Source organism: Triturus cristatus, chromosome 12 (assembly GCF_964204655.1).
Source record: "Triturus cristatus chromosome 12, aTriCri1.1, whole genome shotgun sequence".
In the NCBI taxonomy this organism is placed as follows: Eukaryota; Metazoa; Chordata; class Amphibia; order Caudata; family Salamandridae; genus Triturus; species Triturus cristatus.
In genome coordinates this window covers 602,644,791-602,662,904 of record NC_140595.1, presented here as the reverse complement: position 1 = coordinate 602,662,904, position 18,114 = coordinate 602,644,791, and the positions used below count along the sequence as shown (strand labels likewise).

Sequence of the window (18,114 nt, the reverse complement as noted above, 5' to 3'; positions counted from 1 at the left end):
CTCGGTGCATAGTGGGCCTAATAGCGCAACATTTTGAACAGATCTATACATCCACGATAACGGTCACACCAACAGATGCGGAGGAGTTCATCCGAGATATTAAACTTCCTAAACTGGAGGAACTAGAATCTCAAACCCTAGAGGTAGAGCTCTCAGCGGAAGAAATTGCGCTGGCAATTGGCAAATTACTGTCTGGTAAAGCGTTGGGACCCAACGGTATTCCCATCGAGTGGTATAAGCGTAACGCGACAACACTCGCACCATATATGGCGGCAATGTATAAAGCCAGTTTGGAAAAAGGGGAATTACCACGTGACCAAAGGACGGCGACGATAGTGGCCATTCATAAACCCGGCAAACCAGAGCAGGACTGTTCCTCCTACAGACCAACATCGCTGATCAACGCCGAGGCCAAAGTATTGGCAAAGGCCCTGGCCAACAGACTTACGCCACACCTAGCAAAATTGATACACCCGGATCAATCCGGGTTTATGCCCGGGAGAAACACGACATTAAATCTCCGGCGCCTTCATAATGTGGTTGGCCGTTGTCATACCATCCAAGAAGGCTATAGTGCTGTCCCTTGATGCCGCATGGCCTTCGACACAGTCGAATTGTCATTCCTCTTCGCTGTTCTCCAGAAACTAGGATTCGGACCGAAATTTTGCTCCTGGGTCCGATTATTATACACTGCTCCGGTGGCCCAGGTAGTAGCCAATGGGCGTAGATCGAGGGATATCTCACTACACCATGGCACAAGACAGGGCTGCCCGTTGTCACCCCTCCTCTTCGCCTTAGTTCTGGAACCTCTGGCGGCATGGGTATGTCAAGACCCGGTCATCCGAGGACTTAAATGGACTGAGGACCAGGAGGACAGCATTTCATTATATGTGGACGATATCCTCTTATATATGGCCTCCCCAGACGCTCATCGTCCTGTCTTTTAGATATTTGTAACTCCTATGGCTGATATTCAGGGTATACGATTAATTGGGCAAAGTCGGTGCTCTACGTCCTGAAGGGACCTCCCCCACTCCTCCCGACCGGTTGTGCAGTAACAATGATAGAAGACACCTTTAAATACCTGTGGATTCACATCACCCGAGACCCGGAACTATTCATGACCCTAAATCTCCAAGCTCCTCTGAAACAACTACAAAAAGATACTAAGCACTGGCAAGTGCTGCCTTTATCGCTCCTAGGGAAAGCAGCCCTTTTTAAAATGATGGCGCTCCCCCGGTTCCTCTACGCCCTTCAAAACACACCTTTCCCAGTCCCACAAACATACTTTCAGGCCATCGAGGCGGAAGTCACTAAACTCCAATGGGACAATAAACCAGCCCGCATAGCTATGGTAAAATTATATTGCTCCTGGTATGATGGGGGCATCGCACTCCCTAACATACAGTATTACTACTGGGCCGCCCAACTAATAGTGGTGAACCAATTCCCCTACACACAACCTGCCTATGTCCCCGATGGGCTACAGCTAGGAACGACGGAGCTACATTGAGCACTTTATAACAAGGCCCGTCCTATGCTGGGCCTGACGAACCAAACCCTCCAGATTTGGAAAACAGTGCACAAAAAGTTGGGATGGCACTACACATTCACACCAGCGACACCCCTATGGGTTACGGACAGGCTGGGAAGACTGAAAAAAAGTAAAGGTTTTCACAACTGGGACCTTATCGGGATATAAAAGGTGGGCGACCTCTGGGTTCAGGGAAAAATTATTACTTTTAAACAACTCCAGACGTGATACGAATTGGCGTCAACTGAACACTTTCGCTACCAACAGATTAAACACGCTCTCGAAGCGGCACTCCTCCCGGACACCACCCTACCTGAAGGGTCCCCACTAGAGGACCGATTACCAACGGACTATTTGGCCAAAAGAGCAATCTCCTTCATATATAAAAAAATTGTTAATAACATGTCAGACCCGATGGAGAAGCTTAAAGACAAGTGGCAGGCAGACCTGGGCCATCTAGATGACCCAGATTAACAGGAGGCGCTCGCATCCCCAGAGAGGTAGCGATCACATCCAAATTGCGTCTAATACAACTCAAAATTCTTCATAGAATTTACTACACTAGAACTACCCTCTGTAAAATTGGTAAAGTCGACAACCCGCTCTGTTTGCGACAATGTGGGAAGCTCGGCACATTCTTCCATACTATCTGGGCGTGTCTCGTTGTGGTATTGTACTGGGAGTCAGTCATGTCCCTGATCACGAGGGCGAGTGGTAATTAGTCCCCAGGGAACCTAAATGCGGTTTACTTAATATCTGGGACGCAACAGATTTAAACACTATACTACAGACCTGGGCTATTTTGGGTATCATGATAGCCAAGAGAAACATTGCCAGCCACTGGGGTGGAGTATCCACCGCTACCTTAGCAGAATGGTTTAGAGATATGTACACAGTCATGGTGGCGGAGAAGATTGTGTATGTGCATAGGGGTTGCCCCAAAAAATGGATCAAAAAATGGGGGAAATTGAACACCTATAGAGGAGGTATTTGCGAACTGCCATCCATACCTCAAGAATGTGAATACTTAGATGTAACCAATACTGCTGATGGTAATGCTGTATAAATCAAAATTCGAGCGGAATGATTTATTGTGCTCTATATATAAGATTGCTTACATTGTATAAGTATGCATGGAACAGGTCATTCAAATGTAACGTGTATTAAGGTAAACTGATTGTGCCTCTTAATTTTCAAAATAAAAATAAATAAATAAATAAATAAAAAGCAATCTTCAATGTCGAAGGCTTTGTAGAATACAGGATTATTCCGTTGAGACTTGCAGCTGGAGTGAAGGTTAGTATTGATGATTGAAGAATGCATAGTAGAGTGACACCAACTGACATTCTTCAACCTCACCTCCCGGCATAATTAATGCAGATAAAACTAGCAGAGAAAATAATACACCTACCTCTGTACTGAATCTATGCGCAGTGTACTTTTTCAGAATTTTAGAAGCTCTTTCAAACTTCTCATTTTTAATACAGATGACGACAGCCTAAAAGGCATAACAGAGAAAAACATAATAACTAAACAATATTCAATCTGTAAAATACTAAATACAGGACTGCCAAATACAATGTATTCATAGTCTACATTCCACCTCCATACACTCTCTTCGCCTTTATTTAACTATTGCAGGTTATGTTTTTCATCTCTGCTTTCTCCCTCTATCACCGTTTTCCCTTCCTTTCCTACTTGTGTTTTTCTTATTCTTATTATGGGGCAGAGTCTGGGGAGGAAAAAAAGGGCTGGTCCCCCAAAAAATTGTCCGGGCTGACCCCATATGCTACCACTGACTCAAATCAAGCACTGTAATTACACTTTACCTGCTTGTCTCTAACAAATTCCAAAGTGTGGTCAGACAAAAAAAAACAAAAATCTTTTAGGATATTAGAGGACCTAATTAAGGTGGACACTTGATTCGCCCCCACTGCGCTGATCTATCTCCAACAAATGTTTCAGAGGAAAAAACTTCTGTATGTTCACTTTGCTTTGGTTTAATATACAATTACTGGAGAGCAGGGGTCTCTGTTGTGCATGAGATAGCCCAAAAGTAATTTTTGATGGGTAAAACTCCAAAACAGCTGAATGAAAGTAAATACAATTTGGCAGGTATATGACACATGCCTTCATCCAGTTCCATTTTCTCATTTGCCCTATATTTATACAGCTGTTTTGGCGACACTAATGAAAATACTACTGTCTAATGTGCATGCATTCAACGGGTGGTCATCTGGATACAAAAATGTAAATTTCTGCTCCGGCTGTTCAATATTTCACATTTTTAACGGAGACTTGTGACTGATTAATGTAGCTGAACAATTTTTTAAATGCCACTTATCAAAAATTGCGGGAAAATTTACAAGCTGCAGATGCAGCAATACTTTGTGCTGTTCCCTAATATAAATAAGTTATTTATGTATTTGATGCATAAATTATTGTATTCAGTGAACTCGGATGACGGCCACACCTCGCTTCTACACATCTATTTATTACAAACAAAATAAAGCCTGGTTATTAAGGCATCAGGTATATAATCACTCTCGCCATATTAGGACTATTTTCAATTTTGCAATCAATTATAGCAATGATTTTGAAAATAGTTAAACCAGGCAATGAACTTTGCTATTCACCATAAATAAATATTGATCTATCACTCAATCAACAATCTTTATTCAGTTACACAAGGAACCATATAAGAACATATAAGCAAAACAATAAGAATAATCAATAATAAAATTACACAAAATTAAAAACAGTGACAGAGCAGTCAGTAAAAATACAAACATCACCTTATATAGGAAGTAAACTTTTCCTCAAACAGACTGCACCAGAAAACAAGCATTGGTAAAGCCAATAAGTCTCGCCTTTGCGAGATCTAATGGCTTTGCCAATGTTTCTTAGCCATGTTGCAACATGACCGAAAGTGAAGAAAAAAAGCTGGATGACGCAGCCAGTGTTGACCCTGTCATAGCCCTTTTTCTTTTTTTACTTTCATACATGCTGCACTAAAGACAGAGCTGCTGTTCAATATGGCTAAAAAACATTGACAAAGCCAATAGATCTCGCATAGGCGAGACCTGTTGTCTTTGCCAATTCTTGTTTTCACTGAGTGAGCACATTTTCACAATTGAAAAGGCTACCAACATGTAAACAAATAAGATCTTAAATATACAGGCATGGGTGAGGTTTTTGCTGGATTCTTTGCTCTAAAAAACATTAGAAGTTGATCTCTGAATTTTTTAAATAAATCCTTTGAGTGTTACTGGTTGGCTATATAAATACTATAGAAAGGGCAGTCCTTAAGTGGTACGTTTCGGCGGGGTGACACTTACATTCAGAGTGCAAAGTCCGGTTTGAAATAAATAAAGTCATATATTTCACATTTTACGGGAGATGTTTTTTTAATCACAGCATATTGAGTACAACTTTGTAAGATTCCTTTTGGGGTTCCTGCACGTCTGCATTGAGCTATTAAAAAAAACCGATCCGTTTATCTGTATGAGTCCCCCACCCTCCACCCCTTTGTTGAAATGTTAGTGCTCTATGGCTTTTGCGAAGGACGGAGGTTGCCAAGAGCGGTGGAGCTTTGTCACTGCAAGAAGGCTAGCAATAAATGGGTGATTTAAAGTCTCTTTGTGGACAGCCCTCAAACAAATCACTGTTTTTTATTTTTTATTTGAGTTTTATAGAGCGTGAACCAGACCCGTGAGGGTATCAGAGCGCTTTACAGGATGACAAGTGGAATACAAAAGACTTGGGAGGGGCGGATACATTTGGGATGAAAAAAAACACCAAAAAAACCAGGTAGATACATTATACAAGAAACAAGCGGTCACAAGAACCAGGTGGGATGCCCAGAGGTACCGGGTAAGTATCATCCGGAGTAACCATGGAGAGGTCGTAATAGGAGGTAGAACGAAGTCGCTGAGGAGATTGTAGTGTAAGCGTTAGGAGAGAAATTTGCCCATTAGGAAGGTTTTGGCCTCCTTTTTAAAGCGTGCCAGAGACGGAAGTCTTCTAATGGTGGGCGGGAGTGAGTTTCATATTCTTGGAGCGGCCCCAGAGATGGCCCGATAGAACGTTTTTTTTCCCCGCAAGCGTGCTAGTTGGCACAAGAGTTCTCTGGAGGACCGGGAGTTTCGGGCTCCTCCGGATACCACGAGTTTCTGGGCAAGAAATGCAGGGGAGTTAGAGTAAAGAGCCTTCTGAGTGATGCAAGCCAGCTTAAGTTGGATTCTGGCCTCGAGAGGAAGCCAGTTCAGAGCTTTGAGGTTTGGAGAGATGTGATCGAACTTCTTAGAACCTGTTAGGAGTAGGGCGGCAGCGTTGAGGCAGGCTTTCAGTGGGGCCAAAGAGATCTTGGGTAGACCTGCGAGGGTAGAGCATTCTAGTCTGGAGACGACTAGTGCCTGGATTGCCATTTTCAGGTCGGGAGTGTCGATGAAAGGTTTCAGGTTTCTTAGGTAGCTCAGTTTAAATCTAGCTATTTTGGCCATCGAGTTGATATGGCCACGCATATTCAAGGCTGCAGTCTAGGGTTATTCCAAGGGAATTAGCAGAGTCCACTATGGTTGGAGGGCAGTTTAACGCTGTGATAGCCTTAATCCATTCCTGAAAGTCCAGGTTGGTTTTGAGTGGGGAGAGTAGATGAAATTCAGTTTTTTTGCGTTGAGTTTGAGCTGGTTAGAGGTGAGCCAATGGACAGTCAGCTTCAAGGCCTCATTCAAGGAGAGAATGTCCTCAGGAGCGGAAATTTTGATGTAGATCTGGGTGTTGTCGGCATACATGTGGTAGGCGATATTGGCGCTGCCTAGCACTTCTGAGAGTGGTTCAAGGTAAAGATTAAAGAGGATAGGAAACAGGGTTAATCCTTGGGGGACTCCAACCGTGATCGGAGTGGGAGCGGATAAGTTACGGTTGATTAAAAATCTCTGTGAGCGATTCTGGAGGAAGGACCTAAACCATTCAAGAACGGGGCTATCAAGTCCCATCCTGATTTTGAGGCGTTCAAGGAGTTTTTCGGGGTTACCCGTATGGAAAGCCGAGGATGATTCTAGGAGGATTAGGAGACAGGTTTTGTTTTGGTCAAGGGCTTGGAGGGCATCATCCATGATGTGGAGTAGGGTGGTTTCAGTGCTGTGTCCAGGTCTGAACCCGGATTGGAAGTCATCTAGTAGGTGAAAGTTGGTGATGTGTTGACTCAACTGCTGTTGCACACATCATTTCTCCAGAGCTTTGGCTAGGAGTGGGATATTAGATATAGGCCTATAGTTGTCAGGGGAAGCAGTATCCAGCGTGGGTTTTTTTAAGATGGGGCGACTTGGCCAGCTTTAAGAGAGTCAGGTATCGATCCCTGTAGGAGGGATGCGTTGATTATTGCAGTCCAAGTAGGGATGCTAGCCAGAGAGGCAGCGGCTATGCAGTTGGAGGGGAGGGGGTCATTGAAGTGATTGTTCGGGTTTAGAGCGGACAGAATTTTCGAGACGGAATGTTTGTCATAAACTTTGAAGTTGGACCAGTGCGCTTGGTTTTTGGGAGATGTCTGGGAGGTTAGCGCGGAGGGAAGAGTCAGAGCCGTAGGGGTCTGGGAATAAGTGGCGGCTCTAAGCTCGTTTCCTAGGGCACAGATTTTGTCGCAGAAGAAGAAGGAAAATTCCTCGCATGATATTGGAGATTTGGGGGTTTCTTTGGAGATTTTTTGCCAGTTTGTTAGATTGGTGCTTGACCAGTTATAATAGCTTGCGAGGTCTGTTCGTGGCGTTCTCCAGTTGTGTTCTGAAAAATTATTTTTTGAGTGGAGGGTTTTCCTATTGTAGGCATTTCTAGCCTGGCGGAGAAGTTTTAGATGTGCTGCTGACGGGTGCTGTTTCCAGTTTCGTTCTGTCTGCCGGAGGGATCTCCTCTCATTGTTGAGGGATCCGTTAAACCAGGTGTTCCTATCTTTGATTTGGGTTCTTTTTAGTTTTAGCAGAGCAAGGTCATCACGAATGTTGGATATAGTCGTGGAATAGTGTTCAGTCAGGTTGTTGACCGTAGTGATATGAGGGGGTGGGAGGAGGTCAGTCTCACAACGAGCAGCCAGTTTCCTGTGGTCAAGGTTCTTCGGTGTCTCTAACCCAAATCACGGGTTGTGGTACCCAAGTCTTGTAGGTGCCAGGCAGAAGGAAGGTGAAAGCATGGTGGTCAGACCAATCACATGGGTCTATAGAGATAAGCTTGACTGCTGATTTCTTAGCGATGATCCAGTCTAGGGATGCGCCTTTTGAGTGAGTTGGGAGTGTACAGGCTTGGGTAAGAGCTAGGTCAGCCAGGAAGTCTCTAATGGCGTTGACCTGAGGGTCCTCAGGGTCGTTCCCATGCAGGTTGAAGTCGCCAAGGAAAAGGTCTTTAGAGTTTGGGGGAACCTTGGCTGTGATGATTTCCAAGAGCTGGTCAGTGAAGGTGTCGTTCATGCCTGGGAGGTGGTAAAAGTTGTGTAGTCTGCACAGTTGGATGGTGTTATTGCATATGGAACGTGCAAGGTATTCGCAGGAGTCTGTAGGATCGGCCAGAAGTTCAGTAACAATGAGGTTAGAGCGGTAGATGCAGGCAATGCCTCCCCCTTTTTTTTAGACTGCCTGTCCAGCCTTATGATGTTATAGTTGGGCGGGACTAAGAGGTCTAGGCAGGGCGATGAGGATTCATTGAGCCAAGATTCGGTCAAGATCGCTAAGTCTGATTTTTGGTTCAGGATGAGATTAGCGACATCAGCGGCATGCTTTACTGCTGAGCGGCAGTTAATTAAGAGGGCGGATAGTGGGGCGTCGGAGTGAGCGTCATGAGTAGGGGCAGAGATGGGTACTAGGGCTAGGTTGCTATTGATACTGTTGTGAAGAGTAGCAAATCTGTTGGGGTTGGTTGCAACCGCGCGGATAGCGTGTTTGTCACTCAGAACTGAAGGGCATGGGGTTCAGGGCAGATTCGCAGCTAATGAGGAGGTCTAGAATTTCTTCCTCCGTGAGGTCTAGTGGGCTAGGAGTTACAGGGGTAGATTTGTAGGTAAGGAGGAGGGCCAGAAATTCCTCCTCCAAAAGCTGGCAAGGCTGCTTGGGAGGGTGCAGGTGAAGCAGGGGCACGGTAGATGGGGTGGGGAGTTGAGATCTGCGAGAGCTTGAGATTTGAGAAGGAGAGTTCGGTGAGGTGCAGGAGGTTCTTTAGAAGCAGAATGGAGTTGTGGATGCTCTGGATTAGTTCGGTAGCTCTGTGGTGGAGAGTATTAATATCCCTATGAGAGGGGTGCTCTTGGGGGCAGGGGGCAGATGTAATGACAGCGCTTCTGATGGCATGTGCTGGAAGCTTAGTGGAGGGCCTTAGTCGACCAGAGTTGAGCACCCTTGGAGGAGTTTTAATATCCATGTGGGAGGGAAGAGTTTGAGGGTAGGAGGTCAAAGGTATAGGGACTGTTCTGTGGGCATGAGCTGGTAGCGTGGAAGAGGGTCTAGGTCAACTAACGTTGTGAGCCCTTGGGGGAGTTTCAATAACCCTAGGCGAGGGAGGGGCTTGCGGGCAGGAGATCAGTGGTTCGGGGACGCATCTGTTGGCAAGCGCTGGGAGCATGGTAGAGGGGCTGGGTCAACCTGTGTAGTGAGCCCTTGGAGGGGTGGTTTAAGAGAGGTTGGGCACCCTTGGCGGATTAGTCGAGGGATGGAGCCGGGGGAGTGTGGACGGAAGTGGGTCGTGTACATATTTTTGAGGTGGGAGAAGAAGTCCGCAAATTTATTGAGGTCTTTGGGTGGAGCTTGGATCAGGACGATGCCATTTTTGTATAAGGTGATAGTGAGGTCAGCACGCAGGTTTGAGGAAGGTGTGATTGTGAGCTTATTGCCGTATGGAATGTTCCTGGCTTCGTTTAAGTTAAGGAGGTTCGAGATCGCTTTGCACCATAGAGATGTTTTCCTGGTGTAGAAGATGAGGTCATTAATGACTGTGCCCTTGTCTGCGCTAAATCGCAGGTCGGAGATCAGGGTCTCGGGATGACTTTTAAGGATGGAGTGTTTGAAGGATTTACTGGCGGTTTTAGAGAGATTAGGAGGATAGACCACGATGTAGGAGTTGTCCCCCGTAGCGGTTAAGCAGGGCCCTGCCATGCTGGGGAGCAGTAGGGGAATTTTTAGGGTTGAAGAGGGGCTTGAATTTTTTGGGTTGAGGAGGCGCTGAGGGAGGTTGCGGGTGTGATCTAGCAGTGCTGATCCCTACTCAGGGGTCCCGCCAAGGAGGTCCGCAGAATTGCCGGCCTCTAGCCATGAGGAAAAAGCGCTCTGGGGTCTAAACAAGAAGACCGCAGCCTAGCAAGGCTGTCCAGAAAGACAGGGAGCAATAGAATAGGGTGTCTTAGGGAAGGACGACCACCCTCACGATGGCTCCGTAAAAGGTAAGTCCAGGGCAGATCACATTAGGACAATGGATTGATCAGGGCGGGACCGCCCCAGGGCGAGACGAACACAGTTGAGTGGAGGTCGTCTCAGAGGCGAAGAAGCACGCGGTGGCAGCCCTGTGTGTAATAACCTGGCATAACGGTTACGGTAGAATTTGTGGCCAGGCGAGTTGAGCAAAATCAGTTTAGGCTTCTTATTCTGTGGAATCAAGCCTTGTAGGTGGCGGCCATCTTAGGATCAGGCAGAGTGAGGTAGTATAGAAGAAGGACGGTCCTCTGGCTACGCCGAGAGGGACGTGGTAAGTGGCCGGCAATCAGGGAGGTTATCAGCAGGCCGATGAGGGACTGAGAGTCGGTGGTCTTGCTTACCACTTGCGGGAGATGCAAGTTGCCCGAGTAGCGCAAAGACGTCTGCCATTTTGAGGGTGAAGGCAAAGTGTTCTCCAATGGTCTCGGTGGCCGCTTGAAGGCTCGGGCAAAAACTGACAGCGAGCTGTCGGTCTGAGCCAGCACTCCACTTCAAGAGGTGCTCTTGACAATCCGCCACTCAAGCCTGGCATTCAAGCTCTCTATTCGCATCGTTGGTGGGTAGAAAGTTGCCGCTTATCTGCCACGATGGAGGGAGCAGCCCAGCACGGCTGCAAAATGGCACCGGAGACCAAATGGTGCCGGTAGCCACAGACCCCCTCTACAGTCCCAAGACGAGGGTCCTCCGGGGGCGGAGGAGAAAGACCCACCTTCCAGGTGCTGGCCGCCGGGCTCCGGTCAGGTCCTCCAGGATGCGGGCCAACCGCAGCAGGCTGGGGCTCGTGGCCTAATTCCTCTGGCCAAGGGAGAGTCCTTAGAGATAGTGCCTACCTTTCGACAAACTTCTCTATGGCGAGGAACACCTTTCGTGGAGACACAGATGTGCTACTTTAAGACAGCTTTCAGTGGTCTGCTCCATCATCATTCTGTAAACCCAGCAGCAGTCTGCATAGATGTAGTCACGGCCACACTGGAACATAAACTGATATGTGATTTGTGGAAAGGCCAAACGAGCTGGAGTGAGTCAGTCATATGTGATGAGTCTGACATCGGCTTTCAGAGGCACCAGCCCGGTTGATAAATTGACTAGTTTGCCATTATGCCTCCATCTCTTTGAATGTACGCATATAATTATATCGGTATTTTCTGCTCTCGCCAACAATCAAATGATGAAAACCTAATTTTAAAAATACTGCAATCATGGCATACAGTCCAACATGAACCCACGATTTAAATGAAACAATGGAAAAACAAGCATTAAAAATGCAATAGGTCTCGCATTTATAAGTGTTTGAGCTATTAACATTGCAAATGGCAATGTCTTTTATTTTTGTTTTTAAAAGATAAATAAAAGGCATTGTCATTTGCAATGTCAATAGCTCAAACTCGCGTAAACGCGAGACCTATTGCATTGCAAATGCTTGTTTTTCCTTTACACTGGGTGGACTAGTTAAAAGATTAGCATACTTTTTTACTGAATTCACCATGGCCAGACAAACTGAGCAAAAACGTCCTAGAACTTGATGTCATGAGGCTGAAGAATGTAACGCTAAAGGTGCAGCATCAAGGTACCTGATAAATAAAATCAAGCCACATGCCCCTATTAAGATGTTCATTCCTCAGATGAAAAATATCTCTGTAGGGATGAATTAAGCTTAACACTGCAGGAGGTCAAACATCTGTGTACCTCCTAGTTGAATTATTTTCGATTTGATCTATGGTATTGTAAATCTACATATTTAAAAGCAAACTAAAACCAATGCTATTCTGAATTACCACACACAACTCCTCCTAAGATTAGCATTAGGAGACAATTTAGTTACATTAAGCACCTTACAAATGTCCTTAACAATAGCCTCCAACGAATGAATAATTTAGGCAGTATGGAATGTAGTGGCAAAGCAAAGCAGTCATTACGCTGCATTTAAGTAAATCACACACTAATTTAGAAAGTGGCTGGTTTAGCTAAAGAGTTGTATATTGTGTCCAAATATCCACTTCGTAGAATGCATTTCACTAGCATTCCCGGCGTACAAATGTATTTCAGTGGCACGGTGTCCTGCAGAATGTTAACCAGCTGGAGTACATGTTGCTTAAAACTGGGATCTAAAATCGAATTAAGTTTAAAATGCAGAGAGTCTTGCAGGCTACTGCAGATGTATAATTATGAGTCAGTGTGTGTTTTATCTGCAACAGGTTTGGAAGAATGACTCAGTGCAGACATTTGACAATGCAGTTTGCACCCATGCGAGAGGAAAAAGTAGGCACCTACTGTCATTCATTTCATAAGGCATGATGGCGTGGACCCTTCAGAACACGGGTGGTATAGAGGTGAAAAAGAACATAATCAAAACACCGAGGGGGTCAGAGGATGAAGAAGAAAGGGATATCTCCATAGATGTGATAATTGCCGATGGAAAAGAGGGAGCGCAGGCCTTTTAAACTAGATCAAAGCAATGTTCAGAAGAAATTCACTGGTCCAGAAGGTCCTTCAAAACATTATTTCTCCTTTACTTAATTAAAGGAGGGAAGCATTAATATAAAGCGAAATGAACGTCTAATTTCTCAGGAGATGCACTGTGGCATGTTTGAATGTACGGAGGAGGGTAAATGCAGACAAAGCACTTTGAAAAGTGAGGTTTGCAAACCAGAAGAGGGACAGGTGGGGATGTATACTGTTAAAAAAAAGTATGTTTATCGGTTGGGGGAAATCAATAGCTCCACTCAATGAGGTACAGACTAAAAAAGACGCTGTCCCTTTAAAAACTCGACCCGCCCACAACAACGTTGGAGCGACCAAGAAATTAGGCGATTTCAGTCGTAAATTTGAAATTAACAGGCAGCATTTGTAGGACCCCCCCAAGAGGGATGCAGACTCTCCTCGGAGCAGTAAGTACTTACAGAGTGGGGAAAGCAGGCAGCCTGGCCCGGTGGGTGCAGGGTTTTTCCACAGCCGTTCTCAAACCGCCGGGGCTCGTGCAAGCAGCGACTTGTGAGCGAAGTTAAACGAGGTGGTCGCCTACTAACGTTAAACTGTGACATGCTCATATTGCGAAAGTAAAAGCGCGGCGCCCGGGATGACGGGATATGAGAGAATATTGCGTTTGAAAGCAACGAAATAATAGAGGAATAGTATCATAAAATGTGCAGCAGTAAGCAGCATAATTTGCCTTTTCCTGCCACATAAATTACTGCAAGTCACTGGCGTCATTGTTAAATGTGTGCGCCCGTGTACTAAAAGTGAAAGCAGGCTCGTGCTGCAACATTAAGCAGCCCCCGGGGGCAGGACGAGGATGAGGAGCTGCAAGCCATGCGTTCTGTGAAAGCTAATCAAACTCCATAGAAAGAACAAACAAGGAGCGATGGACGGGTGGTGGTGGGCGTGACGACACAGGCATCATGGCTGTGGCACCATTCACGGGTCCTTCATGCGGCAATCAGGAGGAAAGTGATTCAAGAGGCGTGAGATTCCAAGGAGGGAGTCAGAGGCCAGGAGGCACATCGGAAAGTGGTCCCGAATGTAACTGGCTCATACCAATGTTTTGCAGAACAAACAGTAATGCATTAAACACTTACGTTTTCATTAGATCTGTAATAAATACAAGCGCGCGCGAAAGTGAAAGAGATTAGAATCTGACGCTGAAAGTGAAACTGATCAAGATCCCGATCGCGCGGCCGCGTCAGTTTCACGGTCTCCAGGAGCTGTTGGAAAAGTGCGAATGCCCATATGGGGGCTGCGCGCGTGCATGTGCGCGGAGCCGCAAGCTGGTGGCCAAGCAAAGTGCCGAAAGACGGATGGGGCATGAAGATAAGGCGTGTTGGACAAGCCCGGTGGCGCGATGTGACAGAGGAAGAAGGGGGGTGGGGGGACGTTCAGTAACATGAGAAACAAGCCCGGTGGAGCGTGGCGCGCGCGCTTGGCGGGGGCGGGGGAGCGCATTCCAGGGGGGGAGCGGACCCTTTGAAGTGTTCCCAAAAGCGGAGTGCATGGCGGCACGATGCGCGTGATTGTGCGCGTGCTAGCCATGCAATCCGCTTTTGGGAGCACTTGGAAAAGCCCATTTACAATAGTCTCGCTTTGCAATCGCTTACGCGATAGCAAGGCGAGACCTAAAAAGTTGTCAAATCATGCAATGACGTAAACGTAGCATGAACACAAACTGTCTAATTTTCCATGCTTCTGTGGCAAAAAGAAACCATAAATAGGAATACAATGTACCAAAAAAAACAGAGGCTTTCCGACAGACACGGAGGTACCTTAGTAACAAGAGGAGGAGGGTAGGCTTCAGTAACAAGAAAAACAAGTATTGGCAAAGCCGATAGGTCTCTGCAATGACCGAGCCTTTGGAGTTGTCAATGTGAATGTTTTTTAGCCGTATGTTTCGGAGGTTGCGGATGTGCCATGTGTGGCTGTGTTCAAATGTGTGTGAAATTACTTTTGAGGGCATGCCTGTGGCTGTGTGTTATGTGTGCATGTTTGTCTGTGTTACAAACACAAACACACACATATGGTTGTTGCATATATCACTGTGTTACACATTGGTATTGTGTGATTGCCTACCTGCATTTTATCATCGTTCTGTTTTTAACTTACTACCTTTTTACTTACTATTTCATTGCTGCTATACTGCGCATTTGCACATTTGGCTGCTATTTCCCACCCTCATACCCGCACTTTAAAAATTGAATCTCTTTCCATATTATCCCATACCTCTTCGCTGATATTGACCACATTTGCTGGGGTGAGGGGGTCAGTCTACTTCCGGGAAGTCCCGCGGTGCCGCCATCTTGTTGGTTGGCGCTCTAGCTCTCTGCCACCTGGGCGTAGTTAAATGCGCACTGAACGGACCCCTGGCGGTGGAGCCTTCAGGGGTCTGTCATGCTTGTGGCTACAATCTGGAGGGGGGGGCGTGTCTCCTTGGTCAGTGAGGACTACCGGCCCGAACAGCAGGCTAAATCTTCCCATTTCTCGGCAGCTTTGATAAATGTCCGCTCACTTAAGAAACACCATGCGGACGTATTTGGGCTGTTGGAGGACGGGTCATTAGATATGCTGTTCCTTACGGAGGCCTGGCTTGATTCTACATCTGACCCTATCATCTCACTGGCCACCCCTGTGGGCTAGAAGATCTTTAGAGTCGACCGTCAGGGGGGGAGGGGTGGCAGTGTAGCTATTATATATAAAAACCTTTGGGATCTTCGTTTGGGGGACACCACGCGATGGGCAGGCTGCGAGGTGCTTGATTTTAGCGCCCGCTTGTCAGCCCACTTTACTCTTGGTGCCTCCCTGATCTACACGCTCCCTGGACTGGCCGGTCCTTTTCTCCAGGCTTGCGGAGTCGCGATCATTTCTAGGGCAGTTAGGTTCTCCCACTATATGGTCTTGGGTGATTTGAATGTTCATATGGACCGACTCGAGGAAAGGGAGGTGATCAACCTGCTGGATACTCTTCATCTTGCCCAACTTAACCAGCACGTCCGCCTTCCTACTCACCGGGCCGGCCACATTCTGGATCCAATCTGCTCTAATTGCCCCATCTCCTTAAGGGATCCCTGTCCGGTGCCCTGGTCTGACCACTTCATATCATATGCGTTTTCACCAGAAGCCAGTTTTTGGGAAACTTGATCCTCTCGTATTCAGACAAGCCTTGGAAACCTCCAGGCCCGTCTTGTCTGGTGGACTGGAGGAGTGTCTGTCAGGGTTCACTGGCTGGGTGTCTAGGGCAGTAGCCTCTGTGGCCTCCCTTCGACCCATTAAACCCGCCAGAGTTGCGCCCTCCAAACCGTGGTTCACTCCTTCTCTCAAGGCGGCGAAACACGATTGTAAAATCTTGGAGCGGGCTTGGCGAAGGAGTGGCTATTGCCCCGTGGCAAAGACAAAGCTTAGAGTAATGCAAAAAATGTATTATGCCGCTATTGCCACGGCGAAAGGGCATTTTTTTGCAGCCTGCATCGACTCGGCTAGGAACAACACTAAAGAAATCTTTGCCATTGTGCAGAGTTTTACATCTCCGTTGGCCCAAGCTAGCGTTACTCCTTCCTCTCTTGACTGGTGTAACACTCTTTCAGGGTGCTTCAGAGATAAAATCAAGGCCATTCAGGCCTCTTTTTCCTCTGATAACGGCTGCCGTGGAGGGCCGCTGGCTGTTCAATCTGCGGTCCCCACTGGCACGATGTCTGCCTTTAGAACAGTCAACCCCCTGGAAACTCTTAAAATTCTCAGGGGATTAAAATCTGGTTCTCCTGCTGACGCCTGCTCGGCCTATGCGGATGACACCCAGTTGTTGTTTACCTGGGATAAAACATCGGACTCTGTCCTTGCGGCGCAACATTGCCTTGGTTCCATCTTCAATTGGTTGGCGGATGCACAGCTTAAGTAAAATGAACCAAAATCTGAGATTTTGCTCTTTGGCAAATTTCCCGCTGATTTTCGTGAGTAGTTGTGGCCGCAGGACTTCCGATTTCCCCTTTCCTCGGGCCAGCCTGCTAAGAACTTGGGAGTATGGTTCGATGAGAGTCTCATTTTCTACACACATCAAGAAAACTGCTGGCTGTTGTTTTGGCCTTCTCAAAACTCTTAGGAATTTTTTTCCACTCCTTCCGCAGGCTGCTAGAGAAACTGTCACATGTGCGCTGATCCTCTCTCGATTGGATTACGCCAATGCTCTCTATGCCGGGGTCCCTGGCTACCTGCTTAAAAAACTGCAGGTGGTCCAGAACATGGCGGCTAGACTGCTTCTGGGCATTCCGTCAAGGAAGAGTGTTGCTCTCCATCTGCGCTCTCTCCATTGGCTGCCCGTGGCAGTTAGGGTCAAGTTTAAACGTCTTGTCTTGGCACATCGTGCCCCCCATGGTTATGGTCCCCTCTATCTTCAGAGGCGCTTTTCTTTCTATGTCCCCTCGCGGGCCCTGCGCTCTTCGTCCCTTCGCTTCGCCCATGTTCCACGCTTCAAGCTCCAGAGGTTGGGGGGCTGTTCCCTTGTGGTTAAATCTAGCGTGGCCTGGAATGCTCTCCTATTCGATCTTCGGTCCACTCAAGACCTTGTGGCGTTTAAAAAGAAGCTTAAAACACATCTGTTTGTGTGATGGTTTCTCTCTACACCCCTTGGGTATCGCGCCGGGACACTCACGAGTATCCGAGCACGTTACAAATGGATATAACATAACATAACACACATAGTGCGTGACTGGATGTCATCGGCTGCCTGTGCATGTGTGTTTTTTGAGACCCAAGGCGCACTCTGGGACTGGCCACTAGACAGGAACATCCTAGGTATACTGTTATTTTTAAAGATATCAGCAACAACCCCAGCTACCTGCTCAGGGCTTTCTTTCAACAAGTCTTTTGTCATCCGCTTGACGCTGCGTGCATTGTTAATTGTTAATCAGAAGAGATGGGTAGCATTACTTCTTAATTTGAGATGGATCAGAAGCAAGGTGCAAATGTGGAGGCATTGATTGAATGGCGACCACAGGCACAAGCGCACCATACGCTGACTCAGAATTAATGGATGTGATCCACTACACACAAAAAACCTTCTCAAAGGTCGGATTTTACATTTATACTATCATGTTTCGTGAGTTGAAATCTGTAATTTTGTACAGTTCAGAGGTGAGATGATCATTACTACATACAATGTGTCTACCTTCTAAGATTCCCTTTTCACCCGGTTTATTACTCCCATCAGCAGCCCTTAACCGTGCTCATGCCCATTGCCCTCTGACCCCTTTTAACGTTACAGCAGGAAGCATCATGTATGAGAAAAATAGTCAAATCGTGTTCGCATCGCTGCTGAATTAAAACCACTTAGGACATTTTTACAAGTGTGTTTTTCTGCTTGTTTTCCACTAGATTCCCACAGAAAAAGCACAAATACACTAAACCCAACATATTGAAAGTTGAGATGCTGTGAGGAGGCAAGATGGCGCCTGAGTGAGAGGACGCCGTAACATCGCCTCCACAGACCTCTGCATCCCGCTTTTGGAGCATTGGCGTACCGGTTAACGACTAAGGCCCTGCCTAAGGCCCTGCAGCATCAAGAGTATCAGGAGTATCGAAATAGCACGCCGATGTTGCGGTTGCGGTGATGTAGAGTTGCAGCAAAGCTGGTGAAGCGCCGGCTGTAGCTAGAGG

At 46.8% G+C, this 18,114-nt stretch overlaps 1 protein-coding gene across 5 annotated transcripts in view; it reads right to left on the bottom strand.

The window, feature by feature from the left end:
• The window catches only part of TERF2 (telomeric repeat binding factor 2), a 454,983-nt gene that overhangs the window by 307,981 nt on the left and 128,888 nt on the right, over positions 1-18,114 (bottom strand). For 4 of the 5 annotated variants that reach the window (XR_014972240.1, XR_014972241.1, XM_085638739.1 and 1 more), the window contains exon 4: positions 2,946-3,032. The exons of the other annotated variant lie outside the window; for it this stretch is intronic. Coding sequence is in view for 2 of the 4 variants with exons in the window: in XM_085638739.1 (XP_085494865.1) it covers positions 2,946-3,032 (87 nt within the window). In the remaining 2 variants the exon portion in view is untranslated. The remainder of the gene's footprint in view (positions 1-2,945; positions 3,033-18,114) is intronic. 5 annotated transcript variants of the gene reach the window in all.